The sequence below is a fragment of the Toxotes jaculatrix genome, chromosome 14, assembly GCF_017976425.1.
Source record: "Toxotes jaculatrix isolate fToxJac2 chromosome 14, fToxJac2.pri, whole genome shotgun sequence".
Classification (NCBI taxonomy): Eukaryota; Metazoa; Chordata; class Actinopteri; family Toxotidae; genus Toxotes; species Toxotes jaculatrix.
Window position 1 is genome coordinate 3,948,935 of NC_054407.1, and position 25,126 is coordinate 3,974,060.

The 25,126-nt window shown below is 39.5% G+C and overlaps 1 protein-coding gene across 1 annotated transcript; it reads left to right on the top strand.

Moving 5' to 3' along the window:
* Nucleotides 1-721: 721 nt before the first annotated feature.
* LOC121192940 (myosin-7-like) lies at nt 722-13,965 on the top strand. Its single transcript, XM_041054974.1, has 38 exons — nt 722-751; nt 1,318-1,526; nt 1,628-1,771; nt 1,865-2,021; nt 2,118-2,145; nt 2,231-2,342; nt 3,949-4,041; nt 4,122-4,185; nt 4,574-4,672; nt 4,782-4,885; nt 4,988-5,126; nt 5,475-5,593; nt 5,688-5,837; nt 5,933-6,103; nt 6,261-6,570; nt 6,707-6,786; nt 6,960-7,165; nt 7,286-7,409; nt 7,905-8,041; nt 8,397-8,652; nt 8,743-8,985; nt 9,073-9,249; nt 9,337-9,482; nt 9,568-9,658; nt 9,774-10,163; nt 10,289-10,415; nt 10,490-10,608; nt 10,692-10,888; nt 10,970-11,153; nt 11,242-11,407; nt 11,492-11,616; nt 11,716-12,024; nt 12,115-12,318; nt 12,404-12,700; nt 12,819-12,923; nt 13,028-13,123; nt 13,222-13,356; nt 13,832-13,965. Exons 2-38 carry the CDS (start codon nt 1,326-1,328, stop codon nt 13,850-13,852), a joined length of 5,826 nt encoding a protein of 1,941 aa, XP_040910908.1. The 5' UTR covers nt 722-751; nt 1,318-1,325; the 3' UTR covers nt 13,853-13,965.
* Nucleotides 13,966-25,126: the final 11,161 nt, after the last annotated feature.

Sequence of the window (25,126 nt, forward strand, 5' to 3'; positions counted from 1 at the left end):
AAAAGAGGAATGTGTCTGAAAACAAAATTATTCCAACTTTATGGGCAACACTGCAGTATAATCAACAAACATCAACTTTAAATATTTAAATTTCCAGAATAACATTTTATTATCATTATAGGAAATTCTGTTCATTATAGTTCCAAAATTACTTTAAATAACTTCCTGGAAATGAAGAGAATTACTTGATAGACTGTAGCCTGTCCTTTCTCCCCCACTTCCTGCCTCCCCCTTCCTTTGCCACTGTCCAGTCTAGCCCTGCTCACAAGGTGAGAGCAACAAATAGCAGCACTAGGCTCTACCCAATTTGGACAATGCTTTTTGTGATAGACAACCTGGATGCCATTTCTATGATATTCATCCCCATATTTGGTTCACTAACAACCTTTATTAATGAGGAGGCAGCCTGATCTCGGCCACTGGATCCATCATTTCACTTGACAAAGGTTGACGGTCAAAGGTAAGAAAAAAAACTCACTCCAGTGAGGCATTGTGTGTGAGTGAACATTTTCTATAGTGTTTGTTAAACTGACTCTCGTCTAAGTACAGACAGTTTTGATGCCAGTTGCATTTTGTGAGGGGTTAGTGACACATTTAGTGATAAGATTCATTCTCTTATTGGGACTTTTTTTCTTGACCTTTCATTTTTGATTTATCTTAATCAAATAATGATATAAAAACTCTTTGATTTGCTTTTGTCTTTCTGTTTGCTTTTGCCCAGATCCCAATATCCTGTGGAGTGAAACACTAGGTAAAATTCACAGCTACATTTATGTGACAATGCAGTTATTTTTTATTATTTCAATACAAGCATTAACACAACTATGTTTTTTAAAGCATCTTGATTTTCTGTTGGATACATGCATGTGTCAGTCAAAAATTAATCCCTTTTCTCACACTGCCATTTTGGAATGGTTGTCATTCCATATCAAAAGGCCTGGGTTATCCAGTTTTCCCTTATGTGAAGGACCCGTACATGTCTTCATAAATCTAATGTTGGACACATCCTTTCAGGCTTTCCTATTTCTTATTTCTTCTTATGTAATCGTATTTAAAATGGTAAAAGATAAAAGGTTGAGTGTTTTAAATAATATAATAGTTTACAGGATGATTTTAAATATTGTGTTTTGTATGGGGATATCCACAGTGTGTTTGTACCTTTTCCAGGCTCATTATGTCATTATGTTTATTTTGTATGTTTGTACTAAATCTTTGTCTTACATGTGTTTTTCTTGGGTCCTATATGAATGACCACTGAGCCATAAATGGATGTTCAAAGAAAATTACACGCTGTATAAGATATTTTGTCCTTGAAAGGTTGAAAAATGGGGGATGCTGCCATGGCAGAGTTTGGGGCTGCTGCTCCTTATCTCAGGAAATCCGATAAGGAGCGTCTAGAAGCCCAAACTCGTCCATTTGACATGAAGAAAGAGTGCTTTGTCCCTGACCCTGAGGTTGAGTATGTCAAAGCTTCCATCACCAGTCGTGATGGTGACAAAGTCACCGCTGAGACTGAATTCGGAAAGGTATGTACATCAAATAAATTCATGCGTGTATGCTGAAACATGACCTGTCATGACCTTTGTTTAAAGTAATGTAAGGTTTAATGTGTTATCTCTTTCTGCAGACTGTCACAGTGAAAGAGTGTGATGTCCACCCTCAGAACCCGCCAAAGTTTGATAAAATTGAAGACATGGCGATGTTCACCTTCCTCCATGAGCCCGCTGTGCTGTTCAACCTCAAAGAGCGTTACGCAGCATGGATGATTTATGTAAGACAGTGTCTTAATCTGTAACTTTCCTTCATTGATAAGACACCTCAGCATCTGAAACCTCTACCCTCTATCCCCCTCTCAATATGGCAGACCTACTCTGGGCTGTTCTGTGTGACTGTCAACCCCTACAAGTGGCTGCCAGTCTACAACCAAGAGGTGGTCATTGCCTACAGAGGAAAGAAGAGGAGTGAAGCTCCTCCTCACATCTTCTCCATCTCTGACAATGCCTACCAGTACATGTTGTCTGGTACATAATCTATTTTTGTCTTCATCTATTTTAAATGTTCAGTTCTGACATCAGGCCATTTTTAACTGATATTTTGATCATTTCTCCTGCTGACAGACAGAGAAAATCAGTCAATCCTCATCACGTAAGTCACACGGTCAACAAAAATCTCCTCAGAGGTTAAGGATCATAGGTCATGGCCTTAAACTTTCTGTCTCTCTTCTACTCAGTGGAGAATCCGGTGCTGGAAAGACTGTCAACACCAAACGTGTCATTCAGTACTTTGCCAGCATTGCAGCTGTGCCAAGTGCAGGGAAGAAAGACAGTGCTGCTGAAAAGAAGGTTTGTATTACATACGTACAGTTGTGAAAAAGAAAGTGCAATTACAATTCTATGATTTTACCTATCAGGACATTTAAAAAATCATCTTGTTCTTACCAGGTCTTAAAATTAAGTAAGTACAACCTCAGATGACCAACTACACATGAAATATTTCATCGTGCCATTATTAATTCAACAAAAACTACGAAAAAAAGCAGAGGCAGTGTGTAGAAAATAAGTATACCCTTAATACTTCCATAGGAATTAAGCAGGTAATTAGCAGCCAGGTGTTGCTGATCAATTGCACTTGATTAACTGGTCATCAGCAAGTGTGACCAAATCTATGTGTGTGTCTAGGCGTGTGTTAACACAATACCAAGGATGAAAGACATCAGCAATGCCTTTAGAGGAGCAATTGTTTTGGCCCATCAGTCTGGGGACGGCTTGTCCAATAAGGCCATGTCCAAACCATCTGAATTCCATCACTTTACAGTGAGAAAGATTATTTACAAGTGAAAAACATTCAACACAGTTGCTAGTCTCCCCCACATCCCAACAAACCCAAGAGCTACATCTAGGACTCTACAGGCCTCAATTTGCATGTGAAATGTTAAAGTTCATGACAGTACAATTAGAAGAAGACTGAATAAGTGTGACTTGTTTGGATTGCAAGGAGAAAGCCTCTTCCCTCTAAAAAGAGCATGGCTTAGGCTTGCAGAGTTGCATCTGAACAAACCACAAGCCCTCTGGAACAACGTCCTTTGGACAGATGAGACCAAAGTGGAGATGTTTGGCCATAATGCACAAAACCATGTTTGTCAAAAACCAAACACAGTGTATCAGCACAAACACCTCATACCAGCCGTCAATCATGGTGGTGGAGGCGTGATGATTTGGGATTCTTTTGGAACCACAGCACCTGGACACCTGGAATCGACCATTAACTCCTCTGTATACCAAAGTATTATAGAGTAAAATTTGAGGCCATCTGTCCGACAACTAAAGCTTGGGCGCAATTAGGTCATGCAATAGGACAATGATCCCAAGCATATCAGCAAATCTACAACAGAATGGCTGAAAAAGAAAAGAATCAAGGTGTTGCAAAGGCCAAGTCAAAGTCCAGACCTCAACCTGATTGAAATGCTGTGGCATGACCTTAAGAGAGCTGTGCATAAACAAATGCCCTCGAACATCAATTAACTGAAGCAATGTTGTAAAAAAAAGAGTGGGCCAAAATTCCTCCACAGCGATGTGAGAGACTGATAAAATCATACAGAAAACGATTAACTGTGGTTCTACAAGCTATTGATTCATGGGGTGTTCTTAGTTTTTTCACGCACAGCTACTAAATTTTGGCTTGATTTTTCTTAAGTAAATAATGACACGGTGGAATCTGTTGTGTTTTGTTTTGCACCTGAGGTTAGATTTACATAATGTTAGAATCAGGTAATGACCAGATGATTTTTTTATGTCCTACTACGTAAAACCATAGAACTAAAAGAGGGTGTACTTTCTTTTCACACAACTGTATTCTTAATGTTATACTACCAAAATACTGATGGTAAGTTCAAAGCTTTTCCAAAATTGGCAGTAAAACTGCAGTTGTGTCTTTATTTAACAAAATCAGGGAACCCTGGAGGATCAAATCATCCAGGCTAACCCTGCTCTGGAGGCCTTTGGTAACGCCAAGACCATCAGGAATGACAACTCCTCTAGATTTGTGAGTATCTATGTGACTGCATTAAGTGACAGTGGGTTTTATCATATTAGAAATAGAAATGAAACTACTTCTCCTCTTAGGGTAAATTCATCAGAATTCATTTTGACAACCGAGGAAAGCTGGCCTCTGCTGACATTGAGACTTGTAAGTAAAACTGAATCCATCCGTACATCCATTGTACCAAGTGTCTTGTCCTTTGTAGGATTGTGTAGTACTGAAGCCTATCCCAGTAAGTGAGAGGCAGGATACACCATGGACAGGATGTCTTTGGAGTTTGATAGAGCAACCCTAGAGAGTCACAGAGACATAGAGAAAGGGCCTTTACATGCTGGAATCCTGGAGCTCACTGCTGTAACCACAGAGCCAAAGTTCTACCCATGCAAAACACTTATAGAAGATTGTTTTATACACAACAACATAATTAACAACCACTCAAAGCATTGTAGAAATAACACATTCTGAAGCACAACATTTGCATTTAGGTAACAGCGACCTTGACCTGGGCCTAAAATTTATACTATTCCTCTAACAGACCTTCTGGAAAAGTCTCGTGTGACCTACCAGCTCAAAGCTGAGAGGGACTACCACATTTTCTACCAGATCTTGTCTCAAGCAAAGCCTGAACTTCTGGGTAAGTTTGCAATATATGTGTGATGTGTAGCTGTAATTGCAACATGCATTGCATCATAAATAAATATTTTCTGTTGTGTCAAATATCTTTTTTTTTTTTTTTTTTTTAGAAATGTTGCTCATCACCAACAACCCTTATGACTACGCCTTCATCTCCCAAGGAGAGACAACTGTAGCCTCCATCAATGACTCTGAAGAGCTGATGGCCACTGATGTGAGCTGAGTCTTTGGTTCACAAGAGCAAACACTGTTTAGTCAAACATCAGTTTACAACAAAGTGAGAAAATACTGGAATTATATTTTTGATTTATATTAGGACGCCTTTGATGTACTGGGCTTCACTCAAGAAGAGAAGAACAGTATTTACAAGCTGACTGGTGCCATCATGCATTATGGCAACATGAAGTTCAAGCAGAAGCAGCGAGAGGAGCAGGCAGAGGCAGATGGCACTGAAGGTTAGTGACGCTGTTAGCCTCAATAAGGTTTAACAATGCTGTGATCTCAACAAGTAAATAGTGTATAACAAAATCAGATATCTTACGAGAAAACACCCACATTATCTGTGAACATTTTACTCATATCTTTAATATGAATGTATTTTTGCCAACCCCTAAACAACATATCCTCATTACATAAACAGAAATTGTGATCCAGTCACAAATACTTTTTCTCCAAAATGTACTTGCTGTTGCATATAAATGTAATTTGTAGGAGACAGGGCTGCTGAGAGAGCACGTCTGATGTTAGGCTGAAGAGGCACTGACATAAGTATATGTGACTTATATACATCTTCATTTACTCAGATGCTGACAAAGTTGCATATCTGATGGGCCTGAACTCTGCTGACCTCATCAAAGGTCTCTGTCACCCAAGAGTCAAAGTAGGAAATGAGTGGGTCACCAAGGGACAAACTGTCGCCCAGGTAAAGAGTTGAAGGGGACCTTTGGAGGATAGTTTGATTTCATAAAAATTTTAAGTTCAGTTTCAAAGATATTTCCCATCATTTTCTTCCCAAGGTGTACTATGCTGTTGGTGCACTGTCTAAGTCAGTATATGAGAAGATGTTCCTGTGGATGGTAGTGAGAATCAACCAATCACTGGACACCAAGCAGCCTCGCCAGTACTTCATTGGTGTGCTGGACATTGCTGGATTTGAGATCTTTGATGTAAGCTTTAACAGAATATACAGTCTATATGACGTAGTCTTTGGTTTAAGGAGGAATGATCAAGCCAGGTCATACTGTGGACCATTTCATTCCAGTTCAACACCTTTGAGCAGCTGTGCATCAACTTCACCAATGAAAAACTGCAACAGTTTTTCAACCACCACATGTTTGTGCTGGAGCAGGAAGAGTACAAGAAAGAGGGCATTGAATGGGAGTTCATTGACTTTGGTATGGATTTGCAGGCCTGTATTGACCTCATTGAAAAGGTGAGTTGATGTTTGATTGATGATGTTTGTTTTTTTTTTTTTTACAGCAAAAAAAAAAATAAAAAAGTATGATAAAGTTACAGAGAGTCCACTTATTTGCTTGTCAAAAATAAGAAAATACTGTATATATTTACTTTCGTCATTATATTCTCCTCAGCCCATGGGTATCATGTCCATCCTTGAAGAGGAGTGCATGTTCCCCAAAGCCTCTGACTCCACCTTCAAAGCTAAGCTCTATGACAACCATCTGGGGAAATCTAACAACTTCCAGAAGCCCAGAATTGTCAAAGGGAAACCAGAGGCTCATTTCTCCCTGGTTCATTATGCTGGTACTGTTGATTACAACATCAATAACTGGCTGGTGAAGAACAAGGATCCTCTGAATGAGACTGTGGTCGGTCTTTTCCAGAAGTCTAATCTTAAACTTTTAGCAATACTTTTTGCTGGGTATGCAGGAGCTGACTCAGGTATGTTGACACTTACTGGTAAAAATTCATGTATATTAATTACTTACTGTAATGGAACAACAATACCATGATTAAAATCTTGATACAGATTCAATGAGTTCTGTCCACTAAATTTGACAGAGTGATTTTTATTTAGCTCAGGAATCTGGTGGGAAGGGCAAAGGTGGCACTAAGAAGAAAGGTTCATCATTCCAAACTGTATCAGCCTTACACAGGGTAAGATCGATGTGATTCATACTTGTATTTGTACTCATACTTGTCACACATTAGCAGCTAGTTGAGATTTTCATCTCAGACGTTTGAGTTTCTTCAAAGATTCTTTAACTATGTGATACTAAGTTGTTTTAGTGGTAAATGGCGATCAAATCTGTCCTCTCCTGCACTCACAGGAGAACCTGAACAAGCTGATGACCAACCTGAGGTCCACTCACCCTCACTTTGTGCGCTGCATCATCCCCAATGAGACCAAGACTCCTGGGGCCATGGAGAACCCTCTGGTGATGCATCAGCTGCGCTGTAACGGTGTGCTGGAAGGCATCAGGATCTGCAGAAAGGGCTTCCCCAACAGGATCCTCTACGGAGATTTCAAACAGAGGTTTGCATGTGATGAACAAAAACACATTTACAGCTGCCAATAAAAACAGATGAGTGTCTTGTCAGAATTGTCATGGTGTGTTGCGGTGGACACAATTTGTCAGTTTTATTTGTGTCACAGATACCGTATTTTGAACCCCAATGCTATTCCTGAGGGACAGTTCATCGACAACAAGAAGGCTGCCGAGAAACTGTTGGGTTCTTTGGATATTGACCACAACCAGTACAAACTGGGGCACACCAAGGTCAGTACGTTAAATGCTGAGTAAGAGAAAGTGCATTTTGCATGATAGATATGTTATCATTATTACTAGAGAAGCTTTTACTGTCCAAAGCAGAGATTTGTTCTCACAAATTCCAGACCATAACATACAGACATCCACACAATAACACAGACACCCAGCATTCATGTCCTTGCCTATGTCCCAACCCATGTATATATACACACACACAGGTCTCCATCTGTACAGCAGTAACAATGACTCATGTCTGAGGGGTCGAGGGTACGGAGGTTTATTTAATATTGATAAGTTTGTTTAATTGGAGACAGTTAACACTGTGAAAAAAAGGGAGAACAGTACAACAGGATGGGAGGAATTATTCTCGTGTAAAGCAACAACAGCAGGCGAAAGGCAGAAAGTTTGTATATGACATGGAGTCTCTGCTGATATCCCATATGGAGTTTAATGTCAAAAACTGAGTCTAAGATAATTGAAGCTGAATCTTCCTCTATCAAAAAGGTGTTCTTCAAAGCTGGACTGCTGGGTCAGCTAGAGGAAATGCGAGATGACCGGCTAGCACTAATCATCACTGGTATTCAAGCCCGCTCACGAGGTCTTCTGGCGAGAATTGAATTCCAGAAGATTGTTGAGCGCAGGTAACTGCTCACCGGACGGCCAAGCTTTATCAAGCAATCCAATGAATTTTATTCATGTAGCCCATATAGACTTCTACAATCTATACAGCATACCACACTCTATCCCTAGACCCAGAATTCAGAAAACCAAAAACCTATTCAAAATGGAAGAAACCAAATCCTTTGACAAAAGCAGTACCTTAAATGCATGCCTACTATACCTTACAAAGACAAACAACACAGTACAACTGTCATTGCAATTTAATATATGCAAATTAGATCAAACTTAGAGCATTGTGAGAGGTAGAAATTAAGGGCATTTTGTGCAATCTTGCTACGGAAAACTTTAAAGACAATGACAAACTCATTCCCACAGGGATGCACTGCTGGTGATCCAGTGGAACGTCCGTGCTTTCATGGGGGTCAAGAATTGGCCCTGGATGAAGATGTTCTTCAAAATCAAGCCTCTGTTGAAGTCCGCGGAGACTGAGAAGGAGATGGCCAACATGAAGGAAGAGTTTACCAAACTGAAAGAGGCTTACGCTAAATCAGAAGCTCGCAGGAAGGAACTAGAGGAGAAAATGGTCTCACTCCTCCAAGAGAAGAACGACCTGCAGCTCCAAGTTCAAACTGTATGTTTCAAATCTGTCAGCATTACAAATAACAGGAAAATCAGACTAAGTCTGCCAAGGTGTAATTCTGTGCCTTTTCAACACTAACAGGAGCAAGATAACCTGTGTGATGCTGAAGAAAGATGTGAGGGGCTGATCAAGAGCAAGATTCAGCTGGAGGCAAAAATCAAAGAGCTGACAGAAAGGCTGGAGGATGAGGAGGAGATGAACGCTGAACTCACAGCTAAGAAGAGGAAGCTGGAGGATGAGTGCTCTGAGTTAAAGAAAGACATTGATGACTTAGAGTTGACTCTGGCTAAAGTGGAGAAAGAGAAGCACGCCACTGAGAACAAGGTACCACAAACACTAATTACAGGAACATTATTCTCTGTTCCAAATATAATCTGTATAATTGTTGATAAAAATGTCTTCTGGCCGTAGGTAAAGAACCTGACTGAGGAGATGGCGGCTCTGGAAGAAATCATTGCCAAGCTGACCAAGGAAAAGAAAGCCTTACAGGAAGCTCATCAGCAAACACTGGATGACCTGCAGAGTGAAGAAGACAAAGTCAACACTCTGACCAAGGCCAAGGCCAAGCTGGAGCAGCAAGTGGATGACGTAAGAATTTACACAGTCAGCTAGATCTTGTTCATAACAGATAATAATTAGAATTGAAAAAGAAAAGTTTTTCTTTATCACCCACAGCTGGAAGGGTCCCTAGAGCAAGAGAAGAAAGTGCGTATGGACCTTGAAAGAACAAAGCGGAAGCTTGAAGGAGACCTGAAGTTAGCTCAAGAGAGTATCATGGACCTGGAGAATGACAAGCAGCAACTCGAAGAGAGGCTGAAAAAGTAAAAAGAGAAGTGCATTTTCAAAAATATAAACAGGTCTTAAACTATTTGTCATCTGCTACATTTAACTTCTTTTTTCCCACAGGAAAGATTTTGAAATCAGCCAACTAAATGGCAAAATAGAAGATGAACAAGCAATGAGTGCCCAGCTCCAGAAAAAACTGAAGGAGTTGCAGGTAATATTTTAAATAGGATGGAGTAAGCTGAGTAAGCTGCTGCATGAATGGGACATTCTAAGACAATATCAAGCAATGAAATTTCACTGAAGGATTTGCTTTAATTTTGATGTAGGCCCGCATTGAAGAGCTGGAGGAAGAGCTGGAGGCAGAGCGAGCTGCCCGAGCCAAGGTGGAGAAGCAGAGAGCAGACTTGTCCAGAGAGCTGGAGGAGATCAGTGAGAGGCTGGAGGAGGCCGGTGGAGCAACAGCTGCCCAGATTGAGATGAACAAGAAGAGGGAGGCTGAGTTCCAGAAACTGCGCAGAGACCTGGAAGAAGCCACTCTGCAGCACGAAGCCACCGCTGCCACGCTCAGGAAGAAACAAGCCGACAGTGTTGCTGACCTGGGAGAGCAGATTGACAACCTGCAGAGAGTCAAGCAGAAACTGGAGAAGGAGAAGAGTGAGCTCAGACTGGAACTGGATGATGTGGTTTCCAATATGGAACAGATTGTGAAGGCTAAGGTAAAATATTTTGATTCATTAAATGTTTTTCCTACTCACTTACTCTGTTAGTCTAGGACGCCTTTCATTCCTTTTGAAGTAGTTTGTGCCATTATTAATACTTTTGAACTGATGCTTTTTTTCAGAATAATTTGGAGAAAATGTGCAGATCTCTGGAAGACCAGATGAATGAATACAAAATCAAATCAGAAGAGGGACAGCGTACCATCAATGACTTCACCATGCTGAAAGCAAAGCTTCAAACTGAGAATGGTACGCATTTGATTTAAATGGTGTATTTTTGGGGATATTATGAAGTACTCATTTTATACTTTTATCAAAATTAGGAGAACTTGCGAGGCAGCTGGAGGAAAAAGATTCCCTGGTGTCTCAACTGACCAGAGGAAAACAGTCCTACACTCAGCAAATTGAAGACCTTAAAAGACAACTGGAGGAGGAAGTCAAGGTAGCACGAATATCAGTGTGACCTCATTTAGTACAGACTGACTTGATACATGAGAAACATAACAAAAACATGATTATTTTCAGGCCAAGAATGCATTAGCCCATGCAGTGCAGTCTTCTCGTCACGACTGTGACCTGCTCAGGGAGCAGTATGAGGAGGAGCAGGAGGCCAAGGCTGAACTGCAGCGCAGCATGTCCAAGGCCAACTCTGAGGTGGCTCAGTGGAGAACTAAGTATGAAACTGATGCCATCCAGAGGACTGAGGAACTGGAGGAGGCCAAGTGAGTCCAACAGATTCATCTCAAAGGTCTTGTAAAAATACCTCTTGAACACTCGAGGTAACAACTGTGTTTCATTTTCAGAAAGAAGCTGGCTCAGCGTCTGCAGGAGGCTGAGGAGGCTGTTGAGGCAGTGAATGCTAAATGTTCCTCTCTGGAGAAGACCAAACACAGACTGCAGAATGAGATTGAAGATCTCATGGTGGATGTGGAGAGGTCTAATGCTGCTGCTGCTGCTCTGGACAAGAAGCAAAGAAACTTTGATAAGGTTAATCTTAAAATACATTTGGTTTTTTTGATGAAGAATGATGAGGAATGATGAAGAATATAGTGACATGTAAGCATGTATATTTCAGGTTTTGGCAGAATGGAAACAGAAGTATGAGGAGTCTCAAACAGAGCTGGAGAGCGCTCAGAAGGAAGCCAGGTCTCTGAGCACTGAGCTCTTCAAACTGAAGAACTCCTATGAAGAATCTCTTGAACATCTGGAGACCATGAAGAGAGAGAATAAGAATCTGCAGGGTAAGGGTAACACCAGCTTACACCTCTATGGCAGCATTTATTCTACTGAGTAAACCACTGATAATGTTGTGTTTTGTTTGACAGAGGAAATATCTGATCTCACTGAACAAATCGGTGAGGGCGGAAAGAGTATTCATGAACTTGAGAAGATTCGAAAACAGCTGGAACAAGAGAAGTCAGAGATACAAACAGCTCTGGAGGAAGCAGAGGTGTGTTGTACTTTATGATCAAGGACCTCAAGCACCTTAATGTTTCTACAACAAGTAAAATCCATAAAACGAAATGCAAACTCTTGTTTGTCTTTCTAGGCCTCTCTGGAGCATGAGGAAGGGAAAATTCTTAGAGCCCAGCTTGAGTTCAATCAGGTGAAGGCCGACATTGAGCGCAAGTTGGCCGAGAAAGATGAAGAGATGGAGCAAGCCAAGAGAAACCAACAGCGAACTGTGGACACTCTTCAGAGCTCTCTTGAGGCCGAGACTCGCAGCAGGAATGAGGCCCTCCGTCTGAAGAAGAAGATGGAGGGAGACCTCAATGAGATGGAGATCCAGCTCAGCCAGGCCAACAGGCAGGCAGCTGAGGCCCAGAAACAACTTAAATCTGTCCATGCACATCTGAAGGTATGAATGATCGTGAATGAGTACAACTGTGATCTTGTTGCTTTTACAAACACAACTCAAAATGAAGCCCTTTGGGTTTTCCTCTTCAAGGATGCTCAGCTGCAGCTTGATGACTCTCTGCGAGCCAGTGATGACATGAAGGAAAACATTGCCATTGTTGAGAGACGCAACAACCTGCTTCAGGCTGAGCTGGAGGAACTGAGGGCTGCTCTGGAGCAAACTGAGAGAAGTCGCAAACTTGCTGAGCAAGAGCTGTTGGATGTTAGTGAGAGGGTGCAGCTGCTGCACTCACAGGTAAGTGACGGTCTATATATTTCAGCTGATTTTATTCATAGTCTTTTTCCACACTGAAAAATTGTGCACTATTTATGTAAACCAGAACACTAGCCTGATAAACCAGAAGAAGAAGCTGGAGGCTGATACATCCCAGCTTCAGACTGAAGTAGAAGATGCAGCACAAGAGTGCAGAAATGCAGAGGAAAAGGCCAAGAAGGCCATTACTGATGCTGCCATGATGGCAGAGGAGCTGAAGAAAGAGCAGGACACCAGCGCTCACCTGGAGCGTATGAAGAAGAACATGGAGCAAACCATCAAAGACCTGCAGCACCGTCTGGATGAAGCTGAACAGATCGCCATGAAGGGAGGCAAGAAGCAGGTGCAGAAGCTGGAGGCCAGGGTGAGTTTAAGTTGGGTCTTTGGAACCCGGCATCATTTAAAAATGTAACAGAAATATTTGCACTATGTAATGCACAGGGGCGTTGACTTTTCCTGTGATTACATCCTACATCCTGCAGGTCAGGGAGCTTGAAAGTGAGGTGGAAAATGAACAGAAAAAGGCCAGTGATGCTGTAAAGGGAGTACGAAAGTATGAAAGACGCATAAAGGAGCTTACTTACCAGGTAACTATCACTTTCTACCAAAACCTGTTCATGCTATGAAAATTGTATTAATGATGTAAATATATATGCACATTTTTATTTTATGTTGGTTTTGCACCATTTAGACTGAAGAAGACCGTAAAAATCTTGCACGTCTTCAAGATTTGGTGGACAAGCTGCAGCTAAAGGTCAAATCCTATAAGAAGGCTGCAGAGGAGGCTGTAAGTACTCTGAATTTGAAATGCTAATCTTACGTCTGAACACTGAAACTATCTGAGTAGACTTAATACATAAAATATATATTGTTTCTGTTTTATAGGAGGAAATAGCCAACAGTAACCTTACAAAGTTCCGCAAGCTTCAACATGAGCTTGATGAAGCTGAGGAAAGAGCTGACATCGCTGAGTCCCAGGTCAACAAGCTACGTGCTAAAAGCCGTGATGTGGGGTCAAAGGTTGGTAAACTTACTGTACATACATTTAAAAATGTGTTAGGTTTGCATTTTAGAGCTTCCCTAGCTGCCGTGTTGGGAGATCATCAGCAAAAATACTAAATTTTATAACTCACTGTTAAAACTGAAACATCACAGTTGACCTTCCTACCATAAAAATGACAGCATGACAAAGAAATAATTGTAGACTTCTCCAAAGAAAGAAAGAAATGCTTCCCAACAGTAAAAATCATCCTGTTCAAACACCGTACAACAATGAGGTGCTGGTCTCTAGCGTTCCTCTAGCAGAGTAATGGCCACTAATGCTCCATTTCTAACACCCCACACAATACAAAGGGCCAAAATGATAAATAACACAAAGACATCTGTGTCCACTGTGCCATAACAGATCAAACTAATACTAAGGTTAAGCTAATACTACTGATCAAATAAAAGCTCACTATTTATCTTCTTTATTTTTCTTTTTTTTTTGTTTCAGAAAGGACTTGATGAAGAGTGACGTTCGTTCAAAAATGATGGTTTCTGAGGCACCTGCTCGTTGTCTATCGGTGTCTCCCTAAGCATGTTTTTTCTTTTTTTCTCGGTAGAAGAAAAAAAAAAGTTCAGTCAATTCAAAAATTCCAGTTATATTTGTGTGTTTTGAATATTGTATATAAAACAGTCAGGTTTGGCCTCCACAGAGCACAAATTACAAGAATGCTGATCAATGTATGTGCCATAAATTACTGACTCAACAAATATTGCTTTTAAATTAAATTCTCTTTGTGACTGAAGACCGTGTTCACTCAGGCTGTTTTCATTATATGTGTCCATATGAGTTTTTAAGCTCCGTGGCCTCAAACTTTGTCTTTTAGGGGCGAACCATAAATGATTTCATTTTCACTCACAACGTCTGTTATCATTAATAAAGTGAATCTGATAAGCATTTCCACCTCATTCATCTGATGCTGCAAAAGTCATTCAATCACATGACCAGCAGAGGGCGCTCACACATCCTGTTTCAGTTTGGCCAAGCACGTAAATGGAAAAAGAAGCAACCCTTACCCACAGACATGATACTTTAATCCTGAAAATCTTCTAACTAACTGGTGAGGCCAATTCCAAATAAATAGTATCTACAGTATTTCTCAAGACATTGAAAGACTTTTAAAAAGCCTCACAAGCAACATTGTGATAAGGAGAACAGACTGCAGAATGTTGCAGCCTCAGTCCTTCACTGAAGAAGTTAATTCAGTTACAAAGATGGTGACACAAGTCCATCAACCAAGAAACAGCAACAGTATTTAGATATTAATGTTTAGATTTAATTATTTCTAGTATCTCTCACAGAGAGTATGTGGTTTCTAGTCTAGCACATTGCATTTTGAGTTTACGGTATTTCTTCAGAAAAAGTTAAATGTTTGAGATTATTGGAGGGAGATCTGAGTAGCCAGCATGAGCAATATGAATACATACAGAGCAGTAGTGGACACATTGTTTGACAAGTGAGTAAAAAGCTAAGTAGCTAAGATAGATCTATAACATAATAAAACAAGAACCTCACCAATTATCCCTTTTGTACCACATCCCCCACCTCACACCACCCACCCTCCTAGTATTATTGTTATGTGAGATAGGTGCAACTGAAAAACAGCCTTTTAAATTTTCTTTTCCCTATGAATTTTGGAAACAGAAAATTGGACATCATCCAGTGGTGACTCCACCCACTTGCTTTTTACATCAGTGTAACTCATAGGATTTCCATCTACTTTGTTAAAATTGCAGACTACAATGTCTGAAGGTCTAAGCAAGGAAAGTTGAAACCACTAACCTTCATTTCAGTACTGGAGGTCATTCTTTCTGTAATAACAAGCATGCTCTTTTCAAAACCAGGCGAGGGAGGGACATTTGGGACAGTGCAGAGGCAGAGATGTCTGACAGCAGATAATCTGGACATTTTTTAGGGGTAGAGCCCTCCAGGAAAGACCTAGTGAATTCAAGCAACACCATTTCATCAATCAAAGCATAACATAGAGGTCCATAGTCTGAATGAATGGAGAGAAGACAGAGCAAGAGACCAATCAACTCCTGTAAACCTCCATGAGAATTCAACATCTTCTGCCCTTTCACTGTTTATTAAGTGAGGCAAGGTGCCTCACACCTTCCCTTGACCGTAAAAATCAAAGACATAAGGACTGTAGACAGCTGGGAATGAGACCTTTAATGGTTGACTAAGTGGTCTGCTAGAGCCTGGAATAGACTGAGTGATACGTAAAGGAGATACGGAGGCAAGCATGGACAAGGTCTGGTGGAAATGTAAAAGACAGCTGAGGTCCTGGTTGTATTACAGGCCAACTGTCTTTGTAGGATTTCATTTGTACCAGGTTTCTGTATACCTGGGTTTAAATTCCATGTCATTAAATCACATTAAATGTTTAAGAAATCTCCTGGTTGCCATTTTCCATGGCAATTTCAGGTTGATTCATTGTCCTTCATAGTATAACACTTATGTGCATTTTTTTTATGTCTTGATTTTTGGTCTCAATACATACTCAAATAGAATATTCTTGTATGACACAGTATCCAACATTACACTACATGTAGTACATATAGTACATCATTGGTTTCTCATGGGTGCTGGCCAAAGAAATATAAAAACCTGTCCTGACCACTTGTGTCACAAACTGTCCCCAAGCTGTCCTTTGAACCTGAAAGCCGCAAAGTCACCCAGCAGGAATTTCACAGGTTATCTTTGTCCTCAAGGATAAAGAGAAGAAAACAATACCATGTAAACAGAAACAGGCCAAGGGCAACTTGTAGTTGGCATCTGTTGGGTACAACAGTCTTGATGCCCTATTTCCCAATTATACATAATGCAAAGTCCTAAACCAAAATGTTGGCCTCTCAACAAAAGATTGCTCCATCTCCACAGTCAGCAGCCTAGGTCAGGGCATGAATTAAAGGTACCATGAGTCTTGGAGATGGTATGCTATGGCAGTTCCCACAGACTCATGGTTTTTATCAATTTCACTTCCAATCTTTTGCGGGCATCAAACATGTGGGCTTTTGACTCCAAAATCAGAGAGACTCCTTTAACCTATTTATTATTCAGGGGGAGAAGCTTTCATGTCAAGTAATTTATTTTTCATGCAGTATGAACTTGAGGTGGATTGTATAGAATGAAATCTGAACATTTTTATTGCTGGTAAAGAAAAGGAAACCAAGTGCCATGTGGCCATCATTAGAGTAAGGGTACAGACCTAACAGTGGTGAGTGATAGTAAAGAGATCTCTCAGCTGTGACCTTGGCCTTGTCTTGCCTTGCTGCAGACAACAGCTGCAGCTCTTTATTCTCCCTCTTGAAATGTATTTCACACCCTTGATGGACTATTGTTGAAGTTTAGAGCTCAGGATGTTTGATGTCCCATAAATCCTGCTTGCCCGCTGGTCTTCTTTATTTGTATGAAGACACAGTATATGATTAAAGCATGTCTGACATACATTCACCCACATGAGGCACAGTGGATCTTGATTCAGTATTTAGTATCTGTATATATTCTGGTGGATGTGCTTCCTCCTGAGATGTTCAGTGCTAAGAAAAAGAAGAACAGGTGCCTCATTAATGCTGTTATGGAGCATACTATAGAGTAGGTTCTATTATGTGTTGATACAACTGAAGTGGTGTAGGAGGAAAGGGATTTTCTGCTCCCTTTGCTTCATGATTTAAATGTTTTTGAGCATTGCTGTTTGTAGTATAATCAATAAACCAAGTAACTTAAATTCACAGAATAATAATTTAATTATCATTATAAGAAATTCTATTCTTTATAGTTCCAAAATTACTTTATATAACTTACTGGAACAGAAGAGAATTACTTGATAGACTGTAGCCTGTCCCTGCTCCCTAACGTCTTGCCTCCCCCTTCCTTTGCCACTGTCCAGTCTAGCCCTGTTCACAAGGTGAGAGCAACAAATAACAGCACTAGGCTCTACCCAATTTGGACAATGCTTTTTGTGATAGACAACCTGGATGAAATTTCTATGATATTCATCCCCATATTTGGTTCACTAACAACCTTTATTAATGAGGAGGCAGCCTGATCTCGGCCACTGGATCCATCATTTCACTTGACAAAGGTTGACGGTCAAAGGTAAGAAAAAAAAACTCACTCCAGTGAGGCATCGTGTGTAAGTGAACATTTTCTCTAGTGTTTGTTAAAATGATACAGACAAGTAAATACAGTTTTGCTGCAGGTTACATTTTGTTAGGGATTAGTGACACATTTAGTGATGAGATTCATTCTCTTTCTCTGACTTTTTTTTTGAATTCTCATTTTTGGTTCATCTTAATCAAATAATGACATAAATCTGATTTGCTTCTGTCTTTCTGTTTGCTTTTGCCCAGATCCCAATTTCATGTGTCAGTCAATCCTCATCACGTAAGTCACATGGTCAACAAAAATCTCCTCAGAGGTTAAGGATCATAGGTCATGGCCTTAAACTTTCTGTCCGTGAAGCATGGAGGAGGAGGTGTGATGGTGGGGGTACTTTGCTGGTAACACTGTTGGTTATTTATTCAAAGTTCAAGGCACACTTAACCAGCATGGCTACCACAGCATTCTGCAGCAACATGCCATCCCATCTGGTTTGTGCTTAGTTGGACCATCAGTTGTTTATCAACAGGACAATGACCCCAAACACACCTCCAGGCTATGTGAGGGCTATTTGACTAAGAAGGAGAGTGATGGAGTGCTGTGTCAGATGACCTGGCCTCCACAATCACCTGACCTAAACCCAAATGAGATGGTTTGGGATGAGTTGGATCGCAGAGTGAAGGAAAAACAGCCAACAAGTGCTCAGCACCTCTGGGAATTCCTTCAAGACTGTTGGAAAACCATTCCAGGTGACTACCTCATGAAACTGACTGACAGAATGCCAAGAGTGTGCAAAGCTACAAAGCAAAAGGTGGCTACTTCGAAGAATCTAAAATATAAATCATATTCTGGTTGGCTTAACACTTTTTTGTTAACTACATAATTCCATATGTTTTCCTTCATAGTTTTGATGTCTTCAGTATGAATTTACAATGTAGAAAGTAATAAAAATAAAGAAAAACCATTGAATGAGAAGGTAATATATACATACACACACACACACATATACATTTCACTGACCTTAACCAAAGTGCTTTTGTTACTGAAATTTAACCACACACGGGTTTCTGGATGCAGGTCATGCAGTTTAAACGCCCACCATCCACCCAACCACCTCTTTGCGCTTCAAAAAACATGTTTCCAATTGAAATACTTTAATTTGAAAATTGTGCTGAGTGTTATGAAAAATGTAAAATTCGACTACATGTAAACAAATCAATAGATTAAATTTAGTGAATATTTCAGAAACCTTTGTGAGAGTGGGTTGGTCTACAAATGCTTATGATTTTACACATGCACTGCAACCCTGAACTTATGTATGTGAACGCAAATGTTTAATGTCCAGTTGAACTCAACAATGTCCAGGCCTCGTGTGAAAATGGCTTGCATTTGCTAATTTTAACTGTCGGATTTATGATCTGGTTGTATCTTCCAAATGCTCAGTGAAGTTTTTCTTTTTTTTTTTGGTTTTACTGAAATTATATTTTACTTCAATGATTTTATCAAAACAGTTTTAGAATGGCTGGCTTTTCATCCGTTTGCATTTTATGTCCAATGTAAAAAATTAATCAAATTTCCTAAATCATAATCTAAGGTTATTGCTGTACATTAAGGAAACAGTGATTAGTTATGGCAGCAACATTGATGGGTAGTGTGGGTGTGGTCAGAGGCGTGCTCTATTGTACTCGTAAACCACACCCAGCAGTGATGTCTCAGTGTAGGGAGTCACACATCTGGAAGTACACAGCTAGGTAACTGCAGGGGGGTGAAAATTTAAAACACTAGAGGTCAGCAAAGTGTTGCTCTATTAAGGTACAGACTGTATGTGTAACAGCAGTTTGTGAGTTTATGTTGAGGTTATGAGCAGTAGTTCATAGTTTAACTGGAGAATCAACCAAAACGTATAGTTTGCTTTTGGATACATAACTTAAAGTCCACACTGTGCAGTGGACTATAAGGTGGAAAGGCCACCTAAACCTATTAGTTGGCCTTTCTACCTAATAAGTTAAAGTTTTATGTACACGAAACAGCCAGTAGATCATAATTTGGTCCAGTGTGAAAGGTCAGACATTTAAATCCATTTGTAATAAGGAATACTGTGCTAAATGCAAACAGCTCTGGCTGTCCATTAACATAAATAGTGATTTCGGAAAACATCCACAACATAATTCACATCTGCTATAGATAATCAGATTATTGATCTATTATGAACATGTCACAGTGTCATTAACATGACAGATACAATCTGCAATTTAAGACAGCAATTCTCTTACAGGCTTATCTGGCACTATTTTGGAAGGTGTCTCATTCCTAACATTTTGGTTGTTTCACAATAAAAGCCTATGTTTTTTTTTTTTTTATTAGAAAAACATGAAATGTTAAGGAAACTGACTAAAGGTGCTTCTGTCCTGTTTCATGTAAGTAGTAAATGAGTAGCCTGTGAAATTTAAATTATTTAAATGTTTCACTAAACATATAACATTTCATTCAAATGAGGTCTCTAATATAAAATGCAATATGTAATAAGTTTTGGCTTTTAGCACTCTAGCAGACATACTGACTTTAAATCTGTTAATAAGACACAAACAGAATAATAAGGGTTGTGATGGAAAGGAAAGTTTTGGTCCAAAGTTTCTCTAAAAAAAGAGAACATTGCACAGTTTTAGGCCTTGATCATCTTTCACCCAGACACAGTGGGGTCCAAAAGTCTGAGACCACTTTCCCAGGGCACCACTGTATTTCTGCACATTGATCTATGAGATTTCATTTAAAAAAACAGTAGATTGTACATATTTTATGTGCATAAATTGCAGCTTGTGCAGATGTTACATAAAATATTTTACATAATGAACAATACATTAAGTTGCAAAATTCTTTCATTTATAATGTAATTTTAAATTCTTTAAAATATAATGTAATTCAAACCCTACCTGTTTCTCTGTTAAATGCAACGTTGAGCTTTCACTGGCAGAAGAACTTTTTAATCTACAGGAGTCTTCCGGCCACTTCCAACCACTAACCGCTTCATTGTCTGAATGGAGGCCAGGAGAAAGAGCAAGACAGGAGAAGGACATATGGAGGCAGGGTCCAGTACTTGACACCTCCTCAAGTGACCCTCAGTAAATAACAAGCATTCTAACAATAGAAACATCATCTGAAAGCGCAGTTGGCTCAGATTTCAAACTTAAGAGAGACAAGGTGCCTCGCGGCTTCCCCTGTGTGTACATGTGATTGCAGAAGTCAGAGGTACAAGGACTATGGACAGCTGGGAATGGGACCTTTATTGGAGGGCTGATAGACTGCAGCTAATTAAAGGAGTTCAGAATTTTGGTATGAAGGCAAACACATTGCCAACATGATATCTATATCTATCTCTATCTATTATATATACTTCCACTGTATGGAGGACAATCAGAAGAACTTCCTGTCGTTACCCAGGTTAAGCAAGGTTCTCTGGTTAAGCAGTGGTATGTCATGGCCTGTCTGGTGCATGACATTCTGTGGAATCTGTCATGGAGGCCATCAACTTACAAATAATAACCCAATTTCAGTTCAGCAATTACTGTAAGTCTTCAACATTTATTTAGGACACCTGGATTTTCTTTTTGGAAAGTCTGTGGCTTTCAGCTCTGGAGAGATAAATTAGTCTAGTCCGAATAACACTTCTATATTATATTTTAAATATATTATATTTTTTCCAGGAGGATAGTCTCAATAAATTATTATTTATCATCTACGTTGATTATGTTAAATAACCAAGGCATACTGAAAATATTGTAGTGCAGTTGTGATTTTACTGCATGCTTTTTCTGGTTAGTTGTGTCACTAGATACACTCCTGAACAACAGGAGTTTCAATGCAGAGCTTGAACAGCCTGTTTGTGTTTAAATGCAGTTTGCTATACTGGAAATGCTTGTTGCAAGCTTATCATTGAGATGTTAACTTCTAAAATGTGTACAGGTGACAGAGCAATGTTAACAGAGTTTACTTATCTTGTTAAAAGCGATACAAAAACAGAACAGCTTTGTGCAACTGTGACTTTTTTATTCAGAATATGTGTTCATGTGTGTTAATTATGTTAATTCCACATGTTCTGAATTTCATTTCTCCTCTTAAAAGATGTTAGGTAATAACATGGTTCACCTTGTAGAAAATTGGATTTAAAGCTACAGTAACTCCTTTTTCCATTGAGGATGCATTGGCTGTCAATGAAATAAGTTTATTCTGAAACTCAGATTTAAAAAAAAAAAAAAAGTTTTCTCACTGCGTATGTTTTGAATCTTCCCTGCATTTGTTGGTTTACAGATTTTATTGTTGTTCTTTGTTTCAGATGGCTGTGCAGTAAATCATTGGCTGTCTGCTGCTGCTGTCTGTCACCTGTTACTGCTCCTTTCCATGTAAAAGCACTTTGCTCATCTGTTGTGCGTCATAAGCTGTCCACTAAATCATCAGTGCTGTGAAGGCAGCCAGCAGGAATTTCACAGGTTATCTTTGTGCTCAAGGATACAATGCCATGCCAGAAGGTAAGGACAGGGGAAGAAGCAAGGGTACAACCAACCTCTGGAACTTCACTGACCTATTTTAAACATGTAGTAAACCTGACAAACCTGCCTAATTTGACTACTGTGTGTGACTACTAAAATTCGGTAAATTTATTTGTTAAATTTTGTTACTGCTGACATAGAGATCTGTATTGTTTTTAGTCCTAGTCTCTACGTAGGTTGTTTTTTGAATTTCAAAGGAGTCAGCTCAGCTAAACTTTTTGGTGTAGAAACCTTGAAGGAAAGGTTTACAAAATACATGAAACAAATGTTGGTCAAGTCATCTTTCATATGAATGAGTAAACAACAAACTGTGTTTTAGGGAATAATGGTCAAAATAACTCACAGTAGGATTTAAAGGCCTGACATCAATACCTGCATTTGACAAGAAGTGGTTAATTAAAAATTATCATGAAAACAAAAACGGTCATCTGAATGTGGCAAGTGACTAGATGGTGTTAGAGAACTGAATAAAATCTGGCAGAGATGGTGATGTCATGATCAGCCCCTCTGGTGACTCTTTTTTGGACTCTTGTTTGGTTTCTTTCCTTTTCTGTTTAGTGTTTCCTGTTTTATTTTGAAGTTGCATTCCTTCTGTATTTGTTGTGGCTTTATTTCCTGTCTTTGTGTTTTTCCCGCCTTTGTGATTGTCTGCTCCACCCTGATGTGTTTCACCTGTTCCCCATTACCTCTGCCTCTTTGTGCATTCTCTCCTTGTCAGTTCACCTGTTTGTTCCACTGTTCCAGTGGATTTGCCTCCTTTGTTGTTTTGTTACAGTTCCTTAGGTTCCATTGAGTTTGTTTCTGAGTTTCTGAGTTCTGAGTTTTTGAGTTCTGAGTCCATACGTGGATTTTTTGGATTACCTGAGTTTTGTTCCTGCCTGCATGGACTCCTGCTTCTCCACCAGTTGGCCTGTAAGCTTGTTTTTATTATTCAATATATTTTCACTGAATCTGCCTGCTTGAGTGTCTGCATTAGGGCCCTTTACCTGTGTTCCTTGCCTCTACCATAACACTTAAGGCCTGGTGTAACATTTGCAGGTGTAATTGTACTGTGTTTTTTGTTCTTACTTCACCTAAATGTTTCCTGTGCCTCTGGTTGCCACACAAACACACACTTGTTTCCTAATATGTTGCTTTGCAGCTTCAGCTTTTCGTTTGTGACATGTTTTACCTGATACTTTTCTTGATTTTCCAAAACTTAAATAGAATCTTTTTCCAGATCTTGTCTTGACTTCCACAGGTCTCCTTAACTGTCATTTTTCAAAGACGCACAGTAGAAATTTCATGCAGGAAGTGCTTTGATATTTTTTAAAGCCTCCTCTGCTTTGTAGGCAACAGTTAATGTCATTTTCAAATACTCAGTGTGCTGCTCTGTGGAGCCCATTGCTGTTGACTGTTACCATAACGTTTGATGAGTCAGAGAATGTGTCAAGCTCTGTAAATTCATTTTGGAAATTTCTACAGTAAACTGATAATTTTCAGATGCAGCAGCTATCATTAACCCAAAAAAGCAAAGCCCCTACAAACATGAGAGCTGACCTACCAGAAAGTCTCAGAATAAATACCTTTCCATCATGTGTGCTTCCATGATAGATGCTACATTCCAATAGATTTAGTTAAACCTAAGATAGGAAACATTAGTTAATCTGAGCAAGCAGTTAGGGATTCATTTCTGTCTTAACCTCTTCTTCTCAGGCATAGTTTATTTACTGTGTCCAGTAATTCTAAAGGAAACCATTAAGTGTGCATAAATACTTTTGCTAACAGAATGTATTTCTCAGTGGAGCGGAGAATAGTGTTATCCTTCTTTATTTATTTTTTTTCTACCAGAAAAGTTGTTCTTCAAACCATCACATTAAGCCAGTGACTTCAGATTCGAACTGAAAATGTAGTTCGATACTAAGAGTGAAGAGTTTGGGTTAACTGTTTTTATTATGGTTTGCCACTGGTTAAAGATCAGATCAGTCAATATGCAAAAACATTATTAGAATACACAGTAAGCTATAATTAATGTTGAAGAAATGACACGACCTGAACTTTTGCTCATCTTTTTATTTCATGATTAATATTCACATCACGGGTTAACAATCACAATGAACAACTCTTTCATACCAAATATTGAGAATTGCAGGGGGAGATGAGCTCTACTTAACAGGACATATGCCTCTAAAAACCAGCAGTTTTGTTGTCATCTGCATGCTCTTGCTATGGTGTTGTGCCCTATAGTATAATACAGCACACTACAGTGGATCCACTCCACAGTACTGAAAAGTAGATTATTTTACTTGTTCCCTCTCCTTGTTTGACAGATTTGAACATGTGGCTGATATCCCAGACCAAAGTCAGTAGAGAAAAATGAAATAAAAATAACCAAAATACAATACTTGGAGAGTACAATATAGTTCAACACAGAGTTACAGATTTCTGCTCATCTGACAATGAATCAGTTGGAATGTTGGTTTTACTGTGGTTGCAGACAGACAAAGCTACTTTTCAGTGCTGTGATGTTGACAAGCCTCTGTAGGTGGGAGACACAGCTAGGGGCTCCAGGTGCATATCTACCAACACTGTCTTTTAGAAACTCTTTCCCAGTTTCCCAATTTCAGGCATATCGTTTAAAAAAAACAAGTCAAATTCAAACTTATTTGTTCAGTGCCAATTGATTTATCCTACATTTTTCAAGAGTGAAAATAGGCCCAAATTCTTATATTAAATTTAATCATCGTTACTGACACTGAGAGGATAATTTGGTTTAACGTTTCCCTTAATTCAATCCTGTGTTGGTAGGTATGTCGAGGTGTCTAAACAGGAGCTGTCTAATACAGAACATTACTTTCTACCACATGCCAAAAGACTAAGTCTTGTTACTGTTGGTCTAACTGGGGGTGGTGGTAGGAGGAAGAAAGGGCTGACCAGTGTGTGTCAGGTGTCATATGTAGTGCAGTTCAAACCAAAGTGGAAACCAACTTGTTTTAATAAAGTTATCCAACCAATTCTGAAACCCTGTGGTTTCAGGTTTAGTTTCAGTGATGCCTCTTTAAGTCATATATATGTAACCGTACCAAACATGACACACACTGCCTCCCTTCCTGCCTGT

Bases quoted from the DNA above. Each gene is read 5' to 3' on its own strand.
- LOC121192940 (XM_041054974.1), top strand. From the start codon at position 1,326: ATGGGGGATGCTGCCATGGCAGAGTTTGGGGCTGCTGCTCCTTATCTC. The intron at 12,924-13,027 runs GTAACTATCACT...TGCACCATTTAG, and splicing joins TAAAGGAGCTTACTTACCAG to ACTGAAGAAGACCGTAAAAA. The intron at 13,357-13,831 runs GTTGGTAAACTT...TTTTTGTTTCAG, and splicing joins GCCGTGATGTGGGGTCAAAG to AAAGGACTTGATGAAGAGTG.